Source organism: Medicago sativa, chromosome 2 (genome assembly GCF_051527215.1).
Source record: "Medicago sativa cultivar Bolivia chromosome 2, Bolivia_mono, whole genome shotgun sequence".
NCBI classification, from domain to species: domain Eukaryota; kingdom Viridiplantae; phylum Streptophyta; class Magnoliopsida; order Fabales; family Fabaceae; genus Medicago; species Medicago sativa.
Window position 1 is genome coordinate 5,499,117 of NC_140750.1, and position 27,185 is coordinate 5,526,301.

The 27,185-nt window shown below is 32.2% G+C and overlaps 3 protein-coding genes and 2 long non-coding RNA genes across 7 annotated transcripts; 2 read left to right on the forward strand and 3 right to left on the reverse strand.

The window, feature by feature from the left end:
- Nucleotides 1-863: 863 nt before the first annotated feature.
- LOC146943890 (uncharacterized) lies at nt 864-4,288 on the reverse strand. Its single transcript, XR_015025760.1, has 2 exons — nt 2,730-4,288; nt 864-1,261 (listed from the first exon to the last, which is right to left on the reverse strand). It is a non-coding gene; the product is annotated as an uncharacterized LOC146943890 (long non-coding RNA).
- Nucleotides 4,289-6,549: 2,261 nt separating this feature from the next.
- Nucleotides 6,550-12,677, reverse strand: LOC146943891 (uncharacterized). Of its 3 annotated transcripts, XR_015025762.1 has the most exons (5): nt 10,321-12,677; nt 8,533-8,599; nt 7,916-8,152; nt 7,633-7,869; nt 6,550-7,241 (listed from the first exon to the last, which is right to left on the reverse strand). It is a non-coding gene; the product is annotated as an uncharacterized LOC146943891 (long non-coding RNA). The 3 variants fall into 3 exon arrangements; XR_015025763.1 differs by having other exon boundaries at nt 7,633-8,152; nt 12,315-12,677; XR_015025761.1 differs by having other exon boundaries at nt 7,633-8,152.
- An 813-nt stretch (nt 12,678-13,490) lies between these two features.
- LOC146943892 (Rubber elongation factor protein (REF)) lies at nt 13,491-14,584 on the forward strand. Its single transcript, XM_085742194.1, has 2 exons — nt 13,491-13,574; nt 13,710-14,584. The coding sequence occupies exons 1-2, from the start codon at nt 13,545-13,547 to the stop codon at nt 14,316-14,318; spliced, it is 639 nt and encodes a 212-aa protein (XP_085598320.1). The 5' UTR covers nt 13,491-13,544; the 3' UTR covers nt 14,319-14,584.
- A 1,549-nt stretch (nt 14,585-16,133) lies between these two features.
- LOC146943893 (Tetratricopeptide repeat (TPR)-like superfamily protein) lies at nt 16,134-18,591 on the reverse strand. Its single transcript, XM_085742193.1, has 2 exons — nt 18,202-18,591; nt 16,134-17,977 (listed from the first exon to the last, which is right to left on the reverse strand). Exons 1-2 carry the CDS (start codon nt 18,445-18,447, stop codon nt 16,733-16,735), a joined length of 1,491 nt encoding a protein of 496 aa, XP_085598319.1. The 5' UTR covers nt 18,448-18,591; the 3' UTR covers nt 16,134-16,732.
- A 2,786-nt stretch (nt 18,592-21,377) lies between these two features.
- On the forward strand, nt 21,378-22,471 carry LOC146943894 (enoyl-CoA delta isomerase 2, peroxisomal-like). Its single transcript, XM_085742195.1, has one exon. The coding sequence runs from the start codon at nt 21,412-21,414 to the stop codon at nt 22,129-22,131; it is 720 nt and encodes a 239-aa protein (XP_085598321.1). The 5' UTR covers nt 21,378-21,411; the 3' UTR covers nt 22,132-22,471.
- Nucleotides 22,472-27,185: the final 4,714 nt, after the last annotated feature.

The following is a 27,185-nucleotide window of genomic DNA, read 5'->3' on the forward strand; positions in this document are numbered from 1 at the left end:
GGTTTTGTTTTTGTCAAGTAGTCTAGTAGTTAAGAATTCATTTTTTAAAGATAAATAAGTAAGGTGTCTGATTATGTAATATCTCCATCAATTAAGCAAAACTCACGGACACGACAGTAGATTTTAATAATACATAAACATTATAAGTTTAATTGATAACATCGATATTCATTTTCTCTCAAAAAAAAACATTGATATTCATTTTTTTTAGAAACATTGATATTCATGGTTAGTGTGAGTATCCAATATAAACACATTGGATTACCATTTAGGCTTAACTTTTCGGAAAAACTACCGATTGCTAAATTTTTATCCGATGTTTCATACAAGAAATATATACCTCATGAAAAAAAAAATGTATACCGTGTTCGTACCGTGTAAGCTAATCGCATTCGTACTTTTTTTTTTATAAGAATCGCATTCGTTACTTATTAATATAAATTGAAAAGATTTATAAAAAGATTTTGAAAAGATTTTTTGACAAGGCGCATTCGTACTGTGAATATTGAAAAGATTAACATTTCATCTAATGAAGGTTTACTCAGTTAACAATGAGTTGATTCATCTGTAAAGTCGTAAGTTTAACTATCGTTGTAAGCACAACGACCTCTTTGATTCATGGAGTCTTGAATCTACATTGATCTTAGTGTGTCATCGAATCACAACTCACCTAAAAAAACATTTAGAATAAAATTATTGTAAAATAAAATAAAAACAAAATATGGAAGATACTGGAAGGTTGTCTAAATGAATGAGAACAAAAATCTATTATCCCTCTTAATATAAGAAAGGAATATGTTGTGGAAAACTTATTATTACCCTAACCTCATTGGCTGCCACATCCCACAATTAGGGGTAAAACATGTCTAAAAATTACTTTATGTAACTAAATGACCTCACTTAACTAATGTGATGTCATGTAACCGAAAACAACTAATAGTCTAGCTTATTTGCTCATGAGACTAATGTTTCCATTACATGCCAACTAAACAAAATGAAAAAAAAAATTCTTTTGTAACAAAGGACTAAAAGTCAGATCTACATCAATCAAATACCTTACTCTTATTACATTTCCCAATGTCACTTCAAATTCAAATTTTTGTTTCCCTCCCTTCACTTATTTCAAATTTTCTATTCCTATAAGATACTCTCTTCTCACATAAAATATGTGGGAAGCTATCTTCTCTCCCACTTTTCATTATTTAACTTTTGTCTCTTTTCAACTTCTTGTCTTCAATATCTTTTCTTGTCTTCAATACCTCTACAAAAAGTAAAACAGGGTAAGTAAATGATGAAAAACGAGTAAGTAATTGATGAAAAAAACACGGGTAAGTGAATGATCCTTTTATTTTATTTGTTTTCATTTCTATTGGATTTAAGCAATGTTGTTTTCAAAAATCTATGTAACAAGTAATTTGTCAAAAAAAAATTGAAAGAAAATCTACACAAAATACATGTTTTGACATATTTCTACTTTCTTTCATATACATACTTTCTTGTGTTAAAAAACCAAATCAATAGTACACAAACACACAAATTCCTTACTGCACTTTTTCTTTTTTGTTAATCTCATTATTTGTCATTTTCATCTTCAACTTCATTTTTGTGATCATGGAAATGTTGTTTTTTCCAGGAAAGTTGAACGATGTTTTTATCTCACCAACAAACATCAAAGAAATATATGGATAAATAAATGATGAAAAAATAACTAGAAGAGTTTGATTATGAAGTTTTCTATGTAGTTATATATGTGTTTTTAACTTCTATCAGTTTGTAACAACGGTTGTTAATAAGAAAATAAATATATATGCAAAAGGAAGAAAATAGTTCAGTTATAGTTGTGCCACTTCCAAAGGTAATCCACAATGGATGGAAAACTAATTTTTAAAAATGATAAATTTTAAAGGTAACTCCTTTTGAAAATTTGATTTGAAATACAAATAGAGGAGAATGAGATGATGAGTAATGTGCAATTTTTTTTTTTAAGTCACATGAAGGAGACTGGTTGTGGGTGAAAGGTGGTCGGTGTTGGTAGTACATGGTGGAGATGAAGAAGAAAAAGAAAACTAGAGAGGTTAAGTTGTTTTGGGTTCAGAGAGATTGAAAATGATAATGACTTTGTTTGGTTAAAAAAATTACTATTAATTATTATTAAATAATAACATTAGATAAAAAGTTTGTGTATTTTTTAAGAAAAAGTTGATGTTTGGTAAAGAATATCAGTATATCACGTGTGAACAGTTGATAAATGTGATGATAAAAAAAAATTAAATTAAGCAATAGAATGTAATTTTTTTGTGTATAAGGAGTGGTCGAAAAAATTGTTGCAATGAAAGATGAAGTGGGAGATAAATCAATGCCACTACTGCCTTGTGATGTCTAACAGAGGGAGAATAAAAAATTTAAAAGTTTCAGATTTAAATTTAAATTTATGCCATAATTATAATAGCTGCAATGCCTCTAAAAATATAATAACTGCAATGAAGGGTAATAAATCAACAATAGATACAATGCCTTTAAAAAATTGTGCACACCCAGAAGAAGAAAATAGAAAACATGCATGTTCCAAACAAAATAAACAAAAAGAAGGAATATAAGATTTGTCTGTTTCAGACAAAGTTAATAGTTTAACCAAATAAATGAAGGATCTAAAAAAATGCATATTTACCAAAAAAAAAATGCATATTTTAAAAATAGAGAAGGAAAAAAAAACAGTACCAAATTCTGACCTAGATTTGGACCAAAACATACAAGATGGGAGAAAAGCTCTTTTCCGGCATGGTGGTTGCAAGCTCCGGCGCGGTGGTCAACGACGAAGGTAGTCCGATCTTGATTTTTCTTAATGGGTTTTGTAGAGGAGATGGAGGGGACTCTTTTTATGATGATGATTTTTCAAAATCTTGTATGTGGTTGTCGAGATCTAGCCAAAAAGATGGTTGTAGGGATATTTAAAAACATCTTTGACCTGAAAATAAATTTGATAGAATAAAACTATAGATGAAAAGGAGAGGATGAAGATGGTAGAACAACAAAACGAGGCCGGAAAACACATTGAGGGAGGCCGTAAAATTTGTTGCAGCGGCTAGGGTTTGATAGAGGGTTGGGAGAGTTTTCCAGAACTTCTTTGATGAAGAGAGAGAAAAATAACATTGAAATGAATATTGTGTGTGTTGGATAAAGTTAAATGAAAAATAATAATAATAATAAAAAGAAAATTATAAAAAAAAGACTCTTTGAACCGAGATAGAGAGGAGTATATGCTTTTTTGTTTGAAAATTTGAGAAATTAGTGTAACATAATAATAATAATAATAATAATAATAATAATAATAATAATAATAATAATAATAATAATTCAATTTACCTAAAAAAATAGTTTAATTAATGATATTTTACACATATGTCTAACTTTTTTTTTAAGGAACACATATATGGAGTGATTAAGGTTAATTGCGACTCCAATCTTCAGATCAAAGGCTGGTGGGGTTTAGGGGCGATTTGCCGTAATGAGGAAGGGCTGGTGATGGTTGCATTGCAGCAGCTTGGAAACGACAAGGAAATGATGAAGTCATCGTCGCTGAAGCTTTTGCTATGTTGGCTTCGCTAACGTTAGCTTTAGACTGTGGATTCAGGAAAGTCATCTGCGAGGGAGACAACGAAAGAGTTACTCTGATGATCTAAAATGAGAAAAAGGAGATTAGATCTTATCTTGGTGAGATTATAAAGGAATTCCGTCAAAGGAACTTCCCTAAAATGCTTAAAAAATGTCACAGGGACTAAAAAGTGTGATTTTATTTTATAGGGACTAAAAACAAAATTGTGAATATTTATAGGGACTAAAAACTTAATTAACCCTTTAAAATATCAGCTCACTTCAATTTTGTAAAGATATTGAATCTTCGACAACTAAAATGTACGGGATACATGGGGTTTGTCTGAAGTTTTCTAAATAACTTAAATGCATGTCAGAATTGTGCATTGACAAAATTTTCAAACGTAACTCAAATACACGGGATACGTTGTCACTGACTAAACTAACTTTGTAACACAGGACAAGTTGATATTTACGAAAAAATTGTTCTTGCAAAAACGTTTATATTATTTAGAATATCACTGGCTTTAATTTTACAATTATATCGAACCTTCATCAACTAAAATGTGCGGGATAAGTTTTCATTGACTAAACTAACCTTGATTTACATGACAAGTTGTCATTTATAAACTATTGTTATTGCTAACACATTTAAACCATTTAGAATATCATCGCCTCACTTTAATTCTATAATGATATACAACACTTATCAACTAAAATGCACGGGATCGATGGACATTGACTAAAATTTCGTAGATAACCGAAATGCATGAAAGAAGTGGGCATTGACTGACATTTTTAAAGGAACGTAAATGTATGGGATAAGTTGTCACTGACTAAACTAACTTTGATACACGGAATAAATTGTTATTTATAAAACTTTGTTCATGTGAAAACATTCCGGCTATTTTTAATATCACCCCACTTCAATTCTATAATGATAATGAACCCTCATAAACTAAAATGAACGGGATAAATGGGCATTGACTAAAATTTCAAAAATAAATCAAATTCACGGGATAAGTTTTTCATGCTAAATCGTTTAAATTATTTAGAATATCATCACTTCAATTCAATTCTACAATGATATTACACACTTATAAACAAAAATGCATGAGACTTGTCGACATTGATTAAAAATGCATGTTAATGTCAAGTCAAACTAATTTTGATACACGAGACAAGTTGATATTTACGAAAAAAATTGTTCTTGCTAAAACGTTTATACTATTTAGAATATCACGTGGCTTTAATTCTACAATTATATCGAACCTTCATAGACTAAAATGCACGGGGATAAATTTTCATTGACTAAACTAACCTTGATTTACAGGACAAGTTGTCATTTCTAAAAAATTGTTCTAGCTAAAACGTTTAAACTATTTACAATAGCATCGCCTCACTTTAATTCTAGAATGATATTGAACACTTATCAACTAATGATATTGAACTCTCATAAACTAAAATGCACGTGATAAACGAGCATTGATTAACATTTCAAAAATAAATCAAATTCACGGGGTAAGTTTTTCTTGCTAAAATGTTTAAACTATTTAGAATATCATCACTTCAAATCAATTCTACAATGATACTACACACTTATCAATTAAAGTACACAAGATAAGTCGACATTGATTAAAAATGTGTGGGAGAAGTGAGCATCGACAAAAATTTCAGAAGTAACATAAATACACGGGAGAAGTTGTCATTGACTAAACAAACTTCGATACACATAACAAATTGTTATTTATAAAAAAATTGTTCCTTTTAAACCGTCATGCTATTTATAATATCACCTCTTTAAATAATTATTATGCACATGACAAGTAGTCACTGCTAAAAAGTTAAAAGTAATTGCTATACACAGGACATGTTTTTTGAAGGAAAAAACTAAAAAAAACAAAAATACACGGGTCATGTTACTAATATAAATTTTAAAATAATTATGATTCACGGGATAATTCATCGCTGATACATATTATAAAATTATTGTTATATACAGTTAAAACTCTATAAATTAATAATGTGAGGACCGGAGAAATTTATTAATTTAGAGAGTTATTAATTTATCGATAAATTAATAATTATTAATTTAAAGAGTTTTTAAGTAATTATATTGTACATACCAAACAAAAGGGCAAATTAGTCTATGCCTCTTAGAATTACGTTGCAGCGAACCTTGGGACTCAACGTAAATTAGTAACTACTGTGTTCATATGCATTAGAAATCAATAATGACTTTTGAAGTACAGTAAATGTAAACAAGAGGAACAAATGTGTTCAATGTATTCTTGATATATTTTTTTTTTCAGTTTCTTTGAATTATTAATTTATGATTTTCTTGAGACCGAAAATTATAAAGGGATCTCCCGAAATATTAGTATCTTATTATTTTATCAAGTTTTTCAATTTTTTACACTGGCCCAAGTCGGGACCGGACAAATTTATTATTTTAGAGAGTTTATTAATTTACCGAGTATTAATTTAAAGAGTTTCTACTGTATATAATTATTATACAACATGTGACAAGTCATCGCTAATACATATGATAAAATTTATTATACACGGGACAAATTATCACTTCTTGAAAGTTAAAAATAATAATTATAACCGGAAAATGTTGTCATTGATAAACTTTTAAAATGATTATTGTACACATCCTTGAAAAAAATGATTATTGTACACATGACAAGTTGACAAACATATTTTAAATTTTTATAAGTCGATGTATTTTTCAGAAGGAAAATTAGATAAATTGATATTATTATTGTTTAAACCTGCAAATAATTTTTTTTTTGAAATTATATAAATCGTTCGCACCGTGAATAATACCGACAAGTTAAGAAATAAATAATAAACGGTAAAAATTAATAATAATAATAATAATATCGACATTTAAATGGTATAAATATATATATATATATATTATAAAATTAGTAATAATTAACTTTTAAATGGTATAAATTTAAACTATTTACAAATATTTAATGACGAGTTCAAACTATTAAAAATCATCCCCGATCAACCGGTACCCGTGCGGATGCACGGGTATTTTACTAGTATATATTAGAAAACAAATGCCTACCAAAATTATATAACTGTCCCTGCCTGTACATTTTTCACTTCACTACAATTTCAGTTTATGAAAGGGCAACATTGTAAAAACTTTTGAAATGGGAGATTTCTGGATTTTTTACCAATTTCGGACTTCTATGCCCTTCTCTTAAACTCAAATTTAACTATAACCCAGAGGGTAAACATGATATTTTGTTCCAGGAAGCCATTTTTTATTATTACTACCATACATGGGTCTGCCACAATGCAAAGCATTTATAGTTCTTTTTATTATTTCAAATTTTCAAATTTCAAATTTCAAAATTCTATCATTCACTTTATATTCCCTCTCTTACCTTCTTTCTAACATAACAAACTTCATTTCTCTCCTCTCTCCTTCTCATTTTCTCTGTCTCTTTCTCAATGTTATATCTATATCTTCTTCTTCTTCTTCTTCTTCTTCTTCTTCACAATTTATTGTACCCATACCATTTGATTATTGAATTTCCTTTTTCTCTTCTCTCTTTGACTGATTCTTTTAACTCCATTTAATGCAGGAAAGAAAGAGTGCAAATTATCAGTACATGGCAGCTGATCTACAAAAGCAAAACAAGAAAAACAAGTAAGAATCAACTTCATAAGAAAATAAAACAAATGCCTACCAAAATTATATAACTGTCCCTGCCTGTACATTTTTCACTTCACTACAATTTCAGTTTATGAAAGGGCAACATTGTAAAAACTTTTGAAATGGGAGATTTCTGGATTTTTTACCAATTTCGGACTTCTATGCCCTTCTCTTAAACTCAAATTTAACTATAACCCAGAGGGTAAACATGATATTTTGTTCCAGGAAGCCATTTTTTATTATTACTACCATACATGGGTCTGCCACAATGCAAAGCATTTATAGTTCTTTTTATTATTTCAAATTTTCAAATTTCAAATTTCAAAATTCTATCATTCACTTTATATTCCCTCTCTTACCTTCTTTCTAACATAACAAACTTCATTTCTCTCCTCTCTCCTTCTCATTTTCTCCGTCTCTTTCTCAATGTTATATCTATATCTTCTTCTTCTTCTTCTTCTTCTTCTTCACAATTTATTGTACCCATACCATTTGATTATTGAATTTCCTTTTTCTCTTCTCTCTTTGACTGATTCTTTTAACTCCATTTAATGCAGGAAAGAAAGAGTGCAAATTATCAGTACATGGCAGCTGATCTACAAAAGCAAAACTCTATCATTCACTTTATATTCCCTCTCTTACCTTCTTTCTAACATAACAAACTTCATTTCTCTCCTCTCTCCTTCTCATTTTCTCTGTCTCTTTCTCAATGTTATATCTATATCTTCTTCTTCTTCTTCTTCTTCTTCTTCACAATTTATTGTACCCATACCATTTGATTATTGAATTTCCTTTTTCTCTTCTCTCTTTGACTGATTCTTTTAACTCCATTTAATGCAGGAAAGAAAGAGTGCAAATTATCAGTACATGGCAGCTGATCTACAAAAGCAAAACAAGAAAAACAAGTAAGAATCAACTTCATAAGAAAATATTTCATTTATAAATTCTTCATTGTCAAACTTTTCCTTGATGTACTGTTTTTCCTTTCAATATCAGATAAGTGGAAAGAGGAAGTCTGGGCTAATTTTAAAATGTTTGTAGTGGTGTTATAAAACTGAAATTTAAAATGTATGTTTTTAGTTTTTTTTTAAAGAAAATGTATGTTTTTAAAAGAAGTGAATCAATTGGAATATATACAAAAATTTGACTTATGTTAAAAGAAAGAATTCAAAAATCTGAAAAAAGAAAGAAGTCAATCGTTTAGCCAACATTAACAAACTTCATGTATAAATACTTGACGGGGAAGAGAGTTGCCATACCTTTAAATGAAGTTCTTGCTCTTCCAATTTTTGCAGGAAACAGAGATGATGTTGTCCCTCCAAGAAACTACAAAGAAATACATGTCTAACTAAATGATGAGGAATATGAACAAAATTCGAATGATGTTTTCCCTATTTCTATTAACCATACTTTTTCCATGTTTCTTGATTTTATTTATTTTAAGTTCTTTGTGAAACACCTTTGGTGAAAGGGTTTCTGTCTTTGATTCTTGAAAAAAACCATTTTCGTGTAATTTTTTTGCAGAAAATGTTGTCTCTTATATAGAATCTATGTTTTTAGTCCTTACCTCAATCAAGAATCTATGTTTTTAGTTGACCTAAATATTATTATTATTTCTTTATTAAATGAATATAATTGAGGTTTATTGAAGAAAAAAATTTATTCAACAAATCTGTTATGTATTAAAAATCCGGTGTCTCTGTTTTATTATTTATAGAGAAAAATATACATTTTTATATTTGTAAAAAAAATTGAATTCATCATTAAACAAACCAAGTTAGTTCTTAGAAAAAGATCAAAACTGTAGTTACCTGCAAATATATTTGAGGATTTTGTTCAAATCAAACAAATTATAAAATAATACTATTAAATAAGTGGCCTTACTTTAGGTACTTTTAGGAATCATTCTTCGATGCATAAATATTAAATAAGTGGGTAATATACTTTATGAGTGAGTAATAATACACCCTCCGGTCACTATTATAAGCAAAAAACAATATTGTAGGTTCATTCATTTAATGATGTATGTGATCTTTATTATAGACCACATACATCATTAAATGAATGAATCCAAAATATTGATTTTTGCTTATAATAGTGACCGGAGGGTGTATACTTTTAGTCCTTTCAAAAATAATAATATACTTTGACTGAAGTGGCTTTACTTTGTTCTTACAAAAATATTAAATGAAGTGGCCTTACTTTATGATAAAAAAATAAACCTATAATATTGAATGATTAATATACTTTGTCGGACATTACTCTATCGGACAACTTAAACAAGTTTCAACCACACACTTACCTACATGACATTAGGCATGCCAATTAAGATAAAGTTGTTAACCCAAGGCAAAAGCATGCCATTTGATTAATAGTATCATTAATTTTAAATTTATACATGGGTTAATTAAATTTATGTTTATGTTAACTTTATCACTAAGAGGTACATTTTTTTCAGTAAATTAAACGTAACTATATGACGTCCTGTATACGGAAAATAAAGATATGTGAACTAATTTTCAAATTATTTAAAAAAAAAATTTATACAGTTAAAACTTGAATATATTCAAATTGTATACAAGTGGAAAGAGGAAGTGTGGCCATTGAAGGTTCTGTTCCAAATCAATCATAAAAAGAGAGAGGGATGACCTCTTGGTGTTCTTACTTACTAGAGTATTAACAACAAATGTATTATCAGTGGTGTTTAATATATTTTACATTTTTTTTTTATGGAGAAAGAATTTAAAATATAAATTCTGCGTTTTTTTTACTACAAATATAAAATCTGACTTGAAATTGGTCAAATAGAATGTTAATTAAGATTACAATTTAAGATGTACAATTTAAGAATGTTATTTCAAATAGAATGTTCTTCAAGTATAAATGTACAATTTAATATTACAATAACCTTCTTGCATGCAGAAAGATCCAATAGAATGTTATTTGTATCATATCTGAACAGAACAGACTCCATTTTAACTAAAATAAAATAAAATTTGAGTAAAAATGGAGAACTGGTCAAAATAAGATTACAATAACCTTCTTACATGATGAAGGTTCCAGATCCGCTACTAAACTCCATAGATGACAATCAAAAATGGTCAAAACGGTACTTTTGGCAGCTGCATGATTTCGAACAGTAAAACGAGGAAGAAGGAGGAGGGGCTGCTATGGTTTGTTTGAGGGAAGGGAGAACTCTCTCATAAGTGACGAGGAATAGAGAGACAAGAAAAACTCAAATGAAATGTTTGTGTGTGGTGTGAGTTGAATTTAATGCCCGACAATAACACTCAATTGTCATTTTCATTTTATTTATTTACAGTTTAATTTTCGTTTTTTTCAAGACTTTTTATTTATTTTCTTATTATTATTATTATTATTATTATTATTATTATTAGCTTTATTTTGGCCCATACTCTTTTGTCCTTCCAAGAGGCATCTCACGCCTAACTTTGCCCATACCTTCAACACACATGTCTCCCACGCCCATTCCTTTGCACATACTATTTTAAATATTTTTCGGTTCACTTTATTATTATTATTATTATTATTATTATTATTATTATTATTATTATTATTATTTAAACTTTAAATATTTATTTGGTTCACTTTATTTAATATATCTAACCACCCATTTGACTTTATTTTTGTCCTTAAATCTAAACCACTTTTCAAATTCCTAGATGCATTTATTAATTTTTTCCTAAACATACCCCTAATTAATACTACTAACTTATCTTGAAATTTAAAAAGTCAAATTTAATACATATACTCCCTCCGGTTACATTTATAACCAACTTTTGCTTTTTCAGATTCATTAAATAAGTGACGTATCTAGACTATATTATGTTTTAGATACATCACTTATTTAATAAATTTGAAATTGCAAAAGTTGCTTATAATGTCACCGGAGGGAGTACAAACTAAGGACAAAATGGAAATATTATCACACAAAACCGATATAATAATTACACTGACAACTTTTATTAAGAAATGTGAGAAAAACAAAAGAGAGGTTGGCATAACATGATATTTAATATGATAGTGTTGAATGGTTTTTTTTTTTTTTTGGTTACAATAGTGTTGAATGGTATGGTATGGGTCTTTCCATAAATAAAATTGTTAAATGTATGAAACGAAACAAGTTTGAAAATTGGTATGGGTATAATAATATAAAATGGTGTGGGTCTTTCCATGTTGGCATAACAAGCATAGTTTAATAACAGTTCAATTTGTGATTTAATAACATTTTTTGTTGCAATATCAATAGTCCTACCTATTCTAACCACAACATCTCACTTTCCCTCAAAAAAAAAAAAAAAAAAAAACCACAACATCTCACTATATTGCTTTTGTAATTATAACCCAGATTTTTATCCGATATACTCCTACATCTTCTATGTTTACTAATTATAAAAATACAAGAATTCCTTTAACAATATCTAGGTCATAATTACATCTAACTAGATAGTAAATCATGTCAACTTTACAATATCTAGATAGTAATTACAGTACATCTTCTATGTTTACTATAAACATATTCTTTAAATTTTAAATCTCCACATAATAATCTTTTGATTTGCTAAAAAAAATAATTATTCAACTATGAAAAAAAACTACTTAAATTATTCAACTATGAGGATTAGCAGTTTCGTCCATATTAAGCTCCATTAATTAGGAGGGCCACTAAGCAACTATCATTTTCTAAACCAATTAATCAACTTCCAAGAGGGCAGCCACATGCTATAACTTTAAGCTGTAGAGTAAGACTTCAAGCATGGTTAAAGAATCTCAACAAACGGGAAATTTGTATTTTCTATACCATTTCAATTCAGAAACTACAGTTTACAAATAGATTTACAAGTGAATTAACCAATTTATCACAATTTCACAACAACAACAACAACAACAACAGTGATTCAATGATTTCACATCAACAAATACTGTTATTAATAGTCTCAACAGCATATTCAATCACAATTGCAGTTATGAAAAAATCCCAAATCAACAACCCTAAATAATGAGATTTTTAGATCGGTACCTTCATAGTTGTTTAATTGCTGTTGGAAGAAAAATCAGTTGATTCTTTATTGTCTCTTACTCCTCCATGCTCGGCAGCGGCTGGGGTTCGAGATGGAGGGAAAACGAAGTCAAAATGAGGTAGCTGCCGCCAGGCTTCCTCTTGCTGGTGATTTGTTTTTTTTTTTTTTAAGATGGTGATTTGTTTTCAATTGTGGTTGTTGGGAGAAATTGAGTTAGAGAGAAGTGTAGAGAGAGAGGTTGAAACATAAAAATCATTGAGTTGAAAGTGCAAAAGAGTTCAGCACCGCCATAGTGCAAAAAAATATATTTTGATCCAAATATTTGTTAGGCTTTACATATTCTAATTTATTCGTTCTCCACATAAATTTTAAATTGGGTTGTTGCATATTTTCAACTGAATTTATAAGTGACCTTATTTGTACATGAGCGAATTTGAACACATCAGCAAATTTGAGCACTAATCTAATGTATACATAAGAAACTTAGACCGTCAAAGTTATTGTGTTGTCCTAACCTAATACTTTAGTTTGCTTTAATAACTTAATTTTTAGGATTAATTATGATACTTTTCAATAAGATGAACTAATAGTTTAAAAAAAATCTATATAAAAATTACTCCATATAAAATTTCCACTACCAAAATCAACCAAAGAGTGTATACTTGATACACGGGAGCGAATTTTAACATTAATCTAATGTATACATGATTATTTTTAATATCGGGATGCTTATTAATATTTTTCACACTAAAACATATTACTAAATAAAAACTATGATTATTTTTATTTATTAGGTTTTTAATATCGTCAATACTAAAATTTAATCATTTTATATTTTTTTATTACTAACGATCAATATATACATTATTAATTAACATAATTTACATATTTTCACTATGGAAAAAAACACTATACAAAGCACAGCCGATACATGACACGCGGCGGAGCCGCGGCCATACAGTGCGGCGGAGCCGCGCTACCCGTGCTTAGCACGGGTATATCGACTAGTAATAACTTAACGCAGAAGAAAAACCGCTATAGTATTGAAAAACTGAGACGCGTGTTGGTATTTCGCTTTCTTAGCACCACCCTTCGTTTTTCTCTCTAACCCTAAATTCCCTCACCACCTCCTTTCCTCTTCCATATATAACCCAACTCATCTTCACATTTTTCCCATTCCCAATTTTCCCTTTTCAAACCCTAACCCTAATATCAATTCACCGATCACCATGGCCGCCGAACCACAACAACAACAATTGGTACTGTATCTCTCTCTCTCTCACTCTCTCACTCTCTTTTCTCTTCAATTCAATCATAATTTTATATGTTGAATGTTTAATTGGATTTAGTTTTCGAACTTTTTTTTAATTGAATTTAATTTGATTTGATTGAAGGTTGATGAGAACAATCGCGATCACACTGAAGAAGAGCAAGAATTGAAGTACCTTGAATTCGTGCAATTCGCAACGATCCAAGCCGTTATGCGATGCGCGATTCTCTATTCCTACGCTAAGGAACGTTCCGGTCCATTGAAACCCGGCGTTGACACCGTCGAAGAAGCCGTTAAAACTGTCGTTGGACCAGTCTACGACAAATTCCACCAAGTCCCCGTCGAGCTTCTCAAATACGTCGATCGCAAAGTCGACGAATCCGTTTCTGAGATCGATCGTCATGTTCCTACTAACGTCAAGAAGGTTTCAAATCAAGCTGCCTCTGTCGTCAGCGAAGTCCGTCGCACCGGTGTTGTTGAATCTGCTTCTGGACTTGCGAAAACTGTTTACTCGAAATATGAACCAAAAGCTGAGCAGTGTGCTGTTTCGGCTTGGAAAAAGTTGAATCAGCTTCCTTTGTTTCCTACTGTTGCAAACGTGGTTTTGCCAAAAGCTGCTTATTGTAGTGAGAAGTATAATGAAGCTGTTGTTTCGAGTGCGGAGAAAGGTTATAGAGTTTCTTATCTTCCATTGGTTCCTACTGAGAAGATTGCTAAGGTGTTTGCTGCTTAGTTGATATGATTTCGGTTGTGTCGAATTGTTCTTTCGTTCTCTTCTATTTTGTTTGTTTGTTTAGTTTTATTTTAAAACTGTTTCTGGTGTGGATAGTGTGACTTTGAATGGGAATCAAATTCTATGACAATATAATTTGATCTTATTCTATCATGTGCCTGTTTCTACTGTTTTTTAATCGTTATAGTCTATGGTAGTATGATACTGGAATGTCGTTTTGATTTTGAATGTTTGATATCATGTGAATAAATGGATTATTGGTGACTTGTGATTCTGACAAACCTAATGCAATACCAATCTTGCGCTCAATGTGAGGAAAATTGAAGGTTTCTTGCATATTGATTACGAACCCAGAGCTTAGAAGATACGAGTTAAATACAATGTTTTAAAAGTTGTACTGGAGGATCTAGTTTGTTGATTGAAACTGTTTAAAATTTGATTACATGTGCAGTTTGATTGTAGAAAACCATGGTTGATATTTCAGATATCTTGCTGGTTTGATATTGGTTCATTTCTTCAAACATTGGTTGAAGGCAATTTGATATGGTAGACCAGTTCAATCCATAATTTTCATAACTACTTTACACTTTTTCAAACATTGGTTGAAGGCAATTACGCTGAACAATATACTATTCATACAGTGTAGTTTTATTATATTGGTATCATTTTGAATTTGTTTGAATTATGGTGAGCTACCCAGATTTTGCATAAGCTACAAAGTGTATTTTTACAAAATTGGGCGACTCATTGTGATTTTGGCAAACCTACTGCAATGATATTTGAATCTAGGCACGACAAAACTGAGAGGTGAGGGGTGAGGTTTTATATTTGATTGATAATTATAAAAACTTAATTCAATGTAATTCCAACATTTTCATGTTAGCGGAGAATTCCAATTGGTGGGACCAATGTTTTAAAATTGAACTTCAGGGTTAAATACCTTGTTCGTTGAAACTGTTCATAATTTGATTATTTGAACAGTTCTACGTAAGCCATAGAGGATGATTGTCCATTGAAACTGTTTACAATTTGACTATTTTAACAGTTCGATTGTAGTAGACCATGATTCAGAAATCTTGGTTTGTTTTTGAAAACATCGGTTGAAGGTAACGTCACATGGTAAACTAGTTCAATCCATAATTAAGAATCATGTGCACAAGCTATCAGTTTCATGGAAACGTACAAAAATAAACTTGTTGCCAAAAGAACGATTTTCAGCTTCTTTATTAACAATCGGATGTGGTTAGCCATATACTCACGGCATACATGCTTGGATGAACGGTGGTGAGCAACTGTGATTTTGTAAAGCTACAAAGTGTAGCTTATGTCAAAATTATAAAAGTGCACCGTTATTTTGCCAATTTTACCGCTCATTTAAACATACACTACACACTGGAGTACAAATCATACCTACAAGTGATGATCCAGCCACACAAGAATATGCAAGGCTTCCACAACCGGTGCTTACAGTTGGATTACAACTTCCCATGATGCTTATCATGCATTATCAATATCTGATTCATTTCTTTTACTCCAGATATTTCTCTCCTCTCACACTCAATCCTTCCCCCATCTGCATGCCCAATCCAAACTGGGAAAAATCTGGGTGTGGTGCTTGCATTTTATGAGAAATTAAATCAAAGATGGAAATACGAAGTGAAATTGAAAGAGGTGTTATCCACCATCGATTCCAGGTTTGAGTATGAGACATGGTTATATAATTTCAGGATTACATGAACTATTATTGGATACTTTTACTGAATGTTTGGAAAATTAGTGAACGAGACTTTTAAGATTTGGTGCAAAATCACAACATCAAGAGAACAAGAGTTTTTATTGTGAGGCAAACATTTGCTACCAATGGTCCAGCAATTAAATTTAGGGAAACAACCATAACTTATTCAAATCTAAACAGTGCTTGACATTAATCGGTGCTTTTCCAATGTCTAATTCTTCTCTGCACAAATCATCACTATTATTGGGAGCTGGTAGAGCCGTACAGGTGCTATAGCCTTGAGAGTTGAGACCGTGATGCCAATTGCCGACGAATCAGCAGCTGCACATTGCTACTGTGGCAGCAACAAGTCTTTGACCCCTCTCTCTACCCCTCTCCTTGTTTCATGTTTGATACTAAACTCCTCTGCCTTTTTGTCGCTTTAATTTTCCAGGTTTGTAGGGCTTGCTGCAAATTGTTGCGACATTAATAAATGTATTTTCACAGTGAGGAGACGGAAGGATGGTTGCACTATAGAACTTGGGTTTGGTTGATAAAAGAGTTCTTAGGTGAGTAAGGTGCACTGTAATACCATGAAAAAGTCATTAATTTGAGGACTAAAATTAGTCATGAACCGAGACATGAACGAGTCTTGCACACCAGAAGCCACCCAAGAATATAATGTGAAACAGAAGTTTGTTTACAAATTTCCTTCCTTCTTCATGTTGACAATTTCTGCAGTTTTTCCAGTTTCGTCAATGTTATCTTCTTTCATGCGGTCCAAGACCCCATCCACTTCTTTATCAGCCCGTACATAAGCCTTGAGCAGGGAATGATACATGTGTCTATTCTTTTGGAATTTTTTCAATAACCTCACCAAAGCTTCTGCATCTTCAACAGAAGCATTATCACCAATCCAACTATATATACTAGAAATCACCCTGTGGTTTGGCTTCCGTTTTTTATTTTCCGGATACAAACAGACGGCAGTTTTCAAGCACCCCAATGCTTTCTCCATCTCACCTTTAAGCAAGTATCGATCTGCGACTAGAATCCAAGAGTTTGTATCCGTGTACTTTCCCTTCTTCCATATATCTTGAAGCATGGCTTCTGCTTTCTCGGGAAAATCTTTTTCAGAGTACCCAACGACTACCACATTTGGAACTCCAAAATCATAACAGTTACCAGAGAATTCCCATTCCTTGAGTATTTTGTCAGCTTCATCAAACTCCTCAAGCTTTACCAGAGATTCTAACACGGTTATAAAATCCCTGTTTATGCACCTCTTGCAAGCACTTTTTTCCATATCCCATAGTCTTAGGACCTCATTCTTTTTTCCAAGACGGGCGTAAAGAGAGATAAGATGGTTGTAACCCTCTCCATCTCTGTCATCCAGCCTCTTCTCACATTTCCTCAGAGCATCAATTGCCTCACTTGAAAGTCCTGCTTTTATATAGAAATTGGCCACGACAGAATATGTGTTCCAGTCCATCACAATGTGTGGTTGACTCTCCATCGCTTTCAATATTGTGTTCATTCCATCAATGTCTGACCTCACACCATAAGAACCTATACAGATTCTGTAGCTAAAGTTGTCCGGCAAAACATGGTTTTCCTTCATCTCATTAAACACACCAGGAACTTTCTCATGCTGTCCTATATTCGTGTACAGACACATAATGTTGTTATAAGTTAGAGACGACAAAGCAAACCCCAACTCCTCCATTTTCTTCAAATGGGATAGAGACTTATCGACTTGACGCTGACGTACATAGCAATTCAAAAGAGCACCGTGTGTCTTCTCATTTCTTTCTATATCCTTCAAGCTATTAAAATAGGTTTCTGCAGCATGAAAACCATGAACCCTTCCAACAAGATCCAAATGCACCGCGTGTTCAACTGGAGAAAATATGCACACACCATTCTTATTCATCCACTCAGATACCTGCACCCATTATTAAGCAATAAAGTTAAGACTAAAAAACCAAATCAGATTAAAATAAGTGTCATTGTAACAACTAACAAGTATTTGTGCAAATCTTCCCAACTTATAACATCAGCGCTTTTCAATTATCATATATATAAGTGCTTATTAAAAGATTACGCAAATTTATTGAACGCAAACGTAGATTACACAAGTCAAAAGCTACAATAAGAGAAATTGAAAACCTGGAGAGCTTGTGTGAATCTACTACGCTTGCGAAGATCACGAACAATGCGCTGAAGCTCACCAACACTGACCTTGTTGCCCTTATAGACCCAATCATCGAGCTGAGGAGCAACGCTAGTGGTTTGATTTCCGAGTGGACTGATTACGGAGTAGAGACTCGGTTTCTTGGTCTTGCTGGTGTAGTATGATCTGTTGTTTCTGCTTCCAATGTTGGTTGCAATGCTTCGAAGAAGCTTCCAATTCATGGTTATGGCTACTGTAGCTAGCTAGGGTTTATCTTTCTACTCTGTTTCGGTAGTAACGATTCTCAGAAAGAAATGGTGAAAAACAACACGTAGTGGATTGACAAATTATTTCTGAAATAGACATGTTTTTAATTTGGGTTAAATATGTTTTTTTTTTCTCACTATAAACATTAAATTTTCTTTTTTGTCTGAACTTAGTTCAATTGATAAGGACAATGCATAATATATGCAAAGGTTAGAGCGTAAACATCGGTCACCACAACAACAAAAACCTTTATTTTTTTTTTACTTTTAGTCCTTATAAATTTTTTAATCACTATTTTTTGTTCTTATTTTTAAATCAACTCATGTATTTATTAATGAAATTATGAAGAAACGTGTAGAATATTGTAAAAATCTCTCCTAAAAAAATAGAATTTTTAAACAAAACATGAATTAAATATAAATTTTTAACCACAAAACAAATAAAAATACATATTTAATTCATGTTTTGTTAAAAAAAATTGAGAGATTCTTATAATATTATAAATTTTTCTGCAAAATATTATTTAAAAATATGAATTTTACATACGAGTTTACTTAAAAGTCGAAGAAATTTTTTATTGGACTAAAATAAAAAAGTTGGTATTTTTTAGGGACTAAAAATATATTTAACCCTTTTAATTTTAAGGATTATTAGTCTGTTTTGTATATTTGAAGGATTAAATTGTACTATAACCCTATAATTTTAATGACCAAAATAATTATTTATTTATTTCAAAAATTGAGTACTACGAGGTTTACCGTAAGTGGTTACTGTGTAAGGTATGTAAATATAATAAAATTTTAATTTATATTTTTTTTGAAGACATAAGTTTAATTTATATTAAGTCTGAGTATATGTTTAGTATTATGATAAAGGTGTTATTTTTTATTGAAAATTATAATGGAGTGTGTGCAAGAGTGGTTGTCACCTAAGAGTGTTTATGTATCATCACTTTTTGATTAAGCACATGTTTGATATCATAGTGGTTATGTTTGAATTAGGGGTATTCAAAACCGAACCAATTCAATAGAAAAATCGCAAACCGAACCGATCCAAACCAAAATTCCAAAAAACCCGCATTTTGTTTGGATGTATTTGGATCATTTTTTTACTCAACCGCATGGTTTGGTTCGGTTTGTAGTTTTGATCTACCAATTGAATCAATCCAAACCAAACCCCAATATAAGAAAAACATTAATTAAATATTATCACTTAGACCAATACTCATAGAAACTCAATGAAAACTTTAATAAAATCACATATTTTTTCTCTAGTTAAGTTTCTTCTTTGTTTTTTCTTTCAAAAATGTATTTATGTGCTATTTGAACTCTTAGAGAATGATACAAGTCTTTTGTATTTCTTACAAAGTTGGATTAATTTTTGTCCACATTTTAATTTGGTTTGCGTAGTTGAGAACATTGTCGGATGAAAATAAAATTGTAATGTTGGATGAAAATTAAAAATATGTTGTGTTTTAGTTTTTAATTTCATTTTAATATTGGAAAAAAAATTATTGTCTAAAAAAATCCGTAGCAACCGATCCAATCCAAACCACATTGGATTAGTTTGATTTGATTCAGATTTTATTTTAAAAGTCAACCGAACCAAATCAAACTACATATTTTTTTTTTATCTTGTGTTTCTGACGACTTTTTAACACTAAAATCGAACCAAACACAAATCTGGGAAAAACTAAATATGTCATAATTAAGATGGATCACTTTAATTCAATTCAGTTGCTTTGCTGGAAAACAGGTGAGAGAAAATAAAGATGAGAAAGAGCAAAATAAGAGAATATGTTTTGGTGAGACGTAGTACTGTACATCATAAAATTCATTAAGTCTACTTATCTAATGGTTCTCACCATTTGTCCAAAATGGACCAGCCTAAACAGCACCTATCATTATATGCTAAGTCTGACCAAATAAAAAACAAGGTCAATGGTAAGACCATTTACAATGGTCATCAACATTAAACACCCTTCAACACCCACTTTTTCAATTCCCAACACTCCACATCATCTTCTCTATCTTAATTCAACACTCATTCAACTTTAACCTCTCCAATGGTTTTTTTTCATTCAACACTCTACCCCACCACCTTTTATTTCTTATTCTTATTTAATTTTATATTTTTGTTTTTATAATTACATAAAATTACAATTATCGATTATAATTAAATTAAAATAAAGAAACACTTAAAAAAATTTTTTGTAAAAACAAAATTTATTTAAATAATTTATTTTTATTTTCTTAACTTAAAATGCAATACAACAAACTAAGCACGCAACACACAAATAACTTAAAATGCAAGAAAAAAAAAAGCACACAACACACAAGCAATTTATTTAGTACGATACAAATCATCTTCAATCACGAAACATTCCAAACTTTGTCCATATGTGCTTCACTAGATCTGCTTGCAATTCGTGATGAACATTTGGATCACGCAACTCGGATCTAGCACGCACATGATTTGCAAAAGTGGGTAACACATACTATTTGGTTTTTTTTTTTAGATTTTTTTTTTGCATGCCATGTGAAATGGCGAGCACTATTTGGTTTTTTTTTAAATTTTTTTTTGCATGCCATGTGAAATGGCGAGCACTATTTGGTTTTTTTTTAATTTTTTTTTTGCATGCCATGTGAAATGGCGAGCATTCTGTGGCAATCCTGTGCGGTCCAATTGCACGCCGCCACGTGGCATTCTGTGGCAGATTAATTGGTGTTGAATCCGTTAATCCTCTCTCTCATCCAGCAGTTCATTCAACAGAGGTTCAACATGCCATTGCACTGGTTTTCCTTGTTGACTGTCAGGTTAAACACTCCCATTGCACATAGTCTAATAATTGAAGATACTCCTCTACGAGGTTAGAATAAGTTCATCGCAGTGATTCAAAAGAAGCATGGTGGATAGATAATAAGAAAACAAAAGCAAAAATGTGCAGTCTAGAGAAGCGTGGCAACCTATGGATCCTAACAATCACCGGCGACGACCAAAACCGCCTCAATCCAAACCTAATCTCATCTCTCCTCGACACTCTCACATCTCTCTCTTCTCAATCCACTCCCGGCTCCGTTCTTATCACCACCGCCACCGGCACCCGTTTCTTCTCCAACGGCTTCGACTTACTCTGGGCCCGATCCGCCACCTCTCCATCCGCCGCAACAGAACGTCTTCATTCCATGGTCCAATCCCTCAAACCTGTCGCCGCAGCTCTTATGTCTCTCCCCATGCCGACAATCGCCGCTATCAACGGCCACGCCTCCGCCGCCGGATTTTTGCTCGCGATTTGTCATGATTATGTTTTGATGAGGAGTGATCAAGGTGTGTTGTATATGCCGGAGGTGAACCTTGGATTGCCGTTGCCGGATTATTTTGCGGCGGTGTTTGGAGAGAAGATTAAGTCGCCGGTGGTGTTAAGGGATGTGTTGTTGGGTGGGGTGAAGATTAAGGGGAAAGAAGCTGTGAAATTGGGAATTGTTGATTCTGCGCATGATAGCGTGGAGAGTACTGTTGAGGCTGCTTTGCGCTTGGGGGAGGAGTTTGCTAAGAGGAAGTGGGCTGGTGAAGTTTATGCTGAGATAAGGAAGAGTTTGTATCCTCAAGCTTGTTTGGTTTTGGGATTAACTCCGAAATCACTTGTATCGAAGATCTGAGTTTAATTGAACTAAATTGAATTTCAGATTATGACTTTTCCATTGAGTTAAGGAATTTCATTGTTTTGATGCATGTGAGTTTGCATATTGTGTGTGTTAGTGCATCTTTGGATTGACAATAAGTTTGATGAACTAGTGTGATTTTGTCGAACCTTTAAAGTGTAGCCTCTCTGTCAAAATGACAGTGATACATCGTGATTCTATCAAACTTACTGGCAATGCAAAGATGTACTTAGTAGATAGTTGAAAGAAACTATTGAATAATTATTTATGCAAATTATACCATGTGCAAAGAGTCACATAAATAAATATATATCAAAGTTTCTTAGTATTGTTCTCATGATTCTTGCTCAAACTCTATATTGTTTATAAAGCATCAACTCTGTCTACTAATGAAATTGTGAATTGAAATAAAGATAGTATACAATATACACTTTTATCTTTTAATATACACATCTCTTGCAAGTAGAAAACTTGAGAAACTTTTTCAACAATTTTTTAGAGACTCACTAAACTAGGTGCCTCTCTAGAGGAAGAAGAATGCAAGAACTCGATGCAATCTTCTACAGCTTTAGCACGGTGTGAATCGGTGAGGTGATCTGATAATGAATGAGACCTTACCGAAGTGGATGAAGAAACCTTCCTAGAGGATCTTCTTCTCAAAGAAACAGCTCTTATAGAACTTGCTACCTTTGCTCCAAGCCTTATTAAGAATCTAACAGGTGACATAATAGGGTCTCTATGTAATCTGAAACTCCATGTTCCAATTAGCCTCTTCCTGTTTGGTAATACTTTGATGCAGCCATGCTTTAGAAAAATGGCTGGTTTCTCGTCAACATCATCAGGACTAAAACACACCCTTTTGCTTTTTCTCAACATTTGAATAACAAAATGAAACTTCCCAATTACACAAAAAGCCAATTGTTTCAGTTTTCCTATATAGTGTGAGAGAGAGAGAGATAGCAGTCAGATGGGACTTTTGGGCAGGTTGGAAAATGAGTATATATAGTGAATATAGAATATAGATGTATCAAGTTTAAGGAAAAATGCTAGCTAGGTAGTGAAATGGAATGATGGTATAGTAGGATCAAAGGTAAATCATCAAGAGAGTGATGTTTCAAGAACATTTAAGGACTTAGGTGTATGAGAAGTACAAAAGGAAGCAACTTGATCAGAGAACAAGCAAGTTTATGTGCGTGAGACATGCACACATGGGTTTGTTGTGGAATCAGGTTTTACCATTAATGAGGGAGAGCCCTACCATGATCAAACAGATTTAGAAGCAAGGTATGAAGTAAATGTAGAGCAGAAAATGTTAAGGGATCAAAAAGAGAGAAAAGGGGTTTTGGTTTGGTCAAAAGGCTAAGGGGTGGAGCCCTGATGACCAAAGAAGGAGACAAGAATGAAAATGAAAATTTTAAGGTTAATAAAAAGATGAAGTAACAGATAGACTGATAGAGAGATACTCTTCTAATCAGCTTTTCTTTTGAGCTGGAATTGGAGGGCCTACACTTGCTTTTTGGTGCCTCTTTGTCTATGGTTCTGTTTCTGAAACCTGAAATTTAGATATCTCTGTGCCCTCTATGTATGCTTTGCATTGTTTAGAGAAAGAAAAAGGGGGCGGAGGGAATAAGTTTGAATATTTTCAATGGGGTTGGCGTGAAAAGTAGGGAATCGATTAATCATATTTTTGTTGGTCCTTTTTCTACTGTTGGAGAGAAAAATGTGTCTCCATTATGGCTCCTCTGCAAATTTATTGCTTTTTGACCTGTGTTGGATTGGATGCACTTATTTTCTTTCTTAGTACTATGTTTATTTGGTTTTGTCCTTACAAACATGTCAAATTAATGAAATAAAGTGAATGGTGGGAAATTTTATAAAATTATATGATTACCATATTGTAATGTTGAGGATCAGAATGTTTTAACTTTTATATAATGGTTAGTTGGCCATTCTCAATTTGATCTCCTGCCTCCACGATCAGTATTGAAAGCAATAAATTTATTTTGGTCTCAAACAACTAAGAGCTGCGTTTGCATTCTTGAATAGGTTAGGTGTTTAGAAGTAATTTAATGTTTGTATTTTGTTTATGCCTGTTGATAAACCTTTAGAATTGATTTGAACTAGTGTGTTTGGTGGTTTGCATTTAAATGTAACCACATACTATCTCTACCATTTTTATAACTCTCTTATGCAATTTTCACATATATTAATAACAAGTTTGGTGAACCAGGGTTCAAATTCCACTTGAGAAAGATAGATGCTTAGATAAAATATCTGACATACCTTGAAATCACTACTTTCAATGGAGTGTTCAAATTCAAATAGGTCTAAATAAAATAGAACTTTAATTTATTTATTTTAAGAGGATTTCATTAACGAACTAGCCAAAAAATGGAATAATCCCTACAATCCAACAAAAGCAAAGCATGTAAAATGTACAAACAATATGAAAACTTGAGAAAAAGGAGCTTCATGTCATTTTTTTTTTCTATCACGTCAGCACATAAGTTTGCTTCTCTGAAATACTGTTGGATTGAAGCACTCCAATCAGGTTGATTCAAAAGATTGAGGACCTCATCCAAGAGAGGCTTTAAGCGGGTAATAGATGTATTTCTTTGAAGTACAACTATGACAATTTAGAAGAATCAGTCTCAAAGATATCATGATTAAGTTGTATATTTTGAACAATTCTCATAGCGTGTACTAGAGGTCACATACAAGCAGTTAATGAATTGTTGGGACCAATATTTTAGTAAAGTCCTTGGATGAAAGCTCCACCAGAGTCTCTTAGTAATCCTCCACGACCTTTGCTTTATTGTGAGATCCATCAACTAGGGGTGGACAGCGGACGGGTTCGGCCGGTTTCCGGGCCCAAAACCCAATTCCGCCGTGAACCGCGGGTGCTATAACCACCCCCAAACTCGTCCGTTTTTCCGATCGGTTTTGATGGTTTGCGGTTTTTCGGTTTGTTCGGATAAACGGTTCGGTTTACACGGTTTGTAGATATGAAAGAAAAAAAAGTTGACGCTGAAAACAAATGAAGAAGAACCGGCGTTTAAGATTAAAGGGAAAAACATCTAATAAAATCAGATTCAAGAAGGGAAGAAATCAGATTCAACACTCAGAGTTCATGACGCTTCTTGTAGTTTTGCTTATGCAGATCGGAATTCGCGATGCTTCTTTTAGTTCCAACACTTCTTAGTTCTTCCAAAAGAGATCTGATTTAATGATGTGCATGAATAGATGGATGAGAAGATCCTCTCACGAAATGGTGAGTTTCTGTTTCGTTGGAACTGTGAAGAATTGGAACTGTGAAGAAAAAAGAGAAAGGGTAGGTCTCATACTCTTGAGAGAGAAAAAGATGCCAGTACCATTTTGTTTTTTTGAAAGATAAGATGCAAGGACCATGGCACTTGTTGTTTGTGTGAGAAAGAAAACATAAAATAAAAATAAATAGCTTTGTGATAGTAAAATAGACAACACACGTGATGACATATGATAAAGGGAGAAATAAAGTTGTTATCTGACATATGCACGTGGGTCTCAAGGAAAAAGCAAATAGATGTAAGTATTTGTAGCTTCGGTCGGTATACGGGTTCCGACGGGTCATTTCTTTGCATCCGTTTTCGTCCACTACTAACCAACCATAACCGAACCAGTAACCCGCCTGAACCCGCCAAACCGGTTTGCCCCGCCCGTTGCCCATTTTTGTTTGCGGGCCGGCCGGTTTTGGACGGGTCGGCCCAATCTGTCCAGCCCTACCATCAACATTACATTTATAAATTATTGGTTGTTTCTAAATGAAATAACTATTGAAATGGTTGCATATTTGCATTACTATATGCAATTAATTACGTCACTAGCAATTTAAATGCGTAGTGGACCTATTTATCCATAAAGAAAAGTGTAGTGTGCCACTCAAGACACCTAGAGAAAAGTGACAATTCTTGTCTACCCCCATAATAGAAGTGAAAGGGACCTTTTCTCTTTTCTACTAGTAGGGGCTCTCCTGCCCTCTCACAGAGAAAACTACTACTCCCTCCGTCCCGGAATAACTGATCCATTTTCTAAAAAAAAGTGTCCCAAAATAACTGACTCATTTCAATTTTCAATACAACTTTCATCATTTCCAATACAATATAACACTAAATAATACTACTTTTATCATTCCCAATACAATATATTCCACTTTCCCCTTTATTTATACACTTTTCTTAATCTGTGTGAAAAACCAAAGTATGTCAATTATACCGGGACGGAGGTAGTATCAGGCTATCAGCCATATGCTGACAAGCAGTGAGTCAATATCCCGATTGTCGATTGAAAAATGATATTTGTATAACCATTTTGTAACAACTTCTAAATAATTTTTTTCTCGCATACTCACATTATATCTTACCATCTCTCTTCCTCTGTCAATTTATCCACTCTCAACAAAGTGCTCTTAATATTCATCCCAATGTGATATATTATCACTACTATTCATTCCAATTGAATGATCCAATGAAAGATTACAAGTAGTGGCAGCATGCTAAATAGTATATCAACCATTTCATAAATCTAAAATGTATAAGTCTAACAGGAGCATACAAAAATTGTTATGGTTTAGTTTGTTCAATCGGTTGAACCACAAATTAACTTTACAACAACAACACCAACAACAATAACAACAATCAAATTGTATCCCACTAAGTAAGAGCGAAATCATAAAGATTCGACAAACTTTTACTTGATTGTCGAGGTATAACACAACCCTCTTTTTTCCTCATTGCAAAAAACATATTTAAAAGTAAAAAATGAAAATATGTTGAACTATGGTTCAAATTTGACTCGATCCAATTCAACCAAAATGCAATATATCCAGAACCAAACCAATCAACAAACTGACCAATTTTTGTTCAATCGATCAATTTAACAAATTGTTACTGAAATCATACACAAATTGCTATTAGCCTGTATGGAAAAGAGCAAAATACATTTTGTACAATTGTTTTCCTCACAATTTTACTCATATTATATTTCTCTTGTTTTTGTCGAAGAAATTAAAGCAA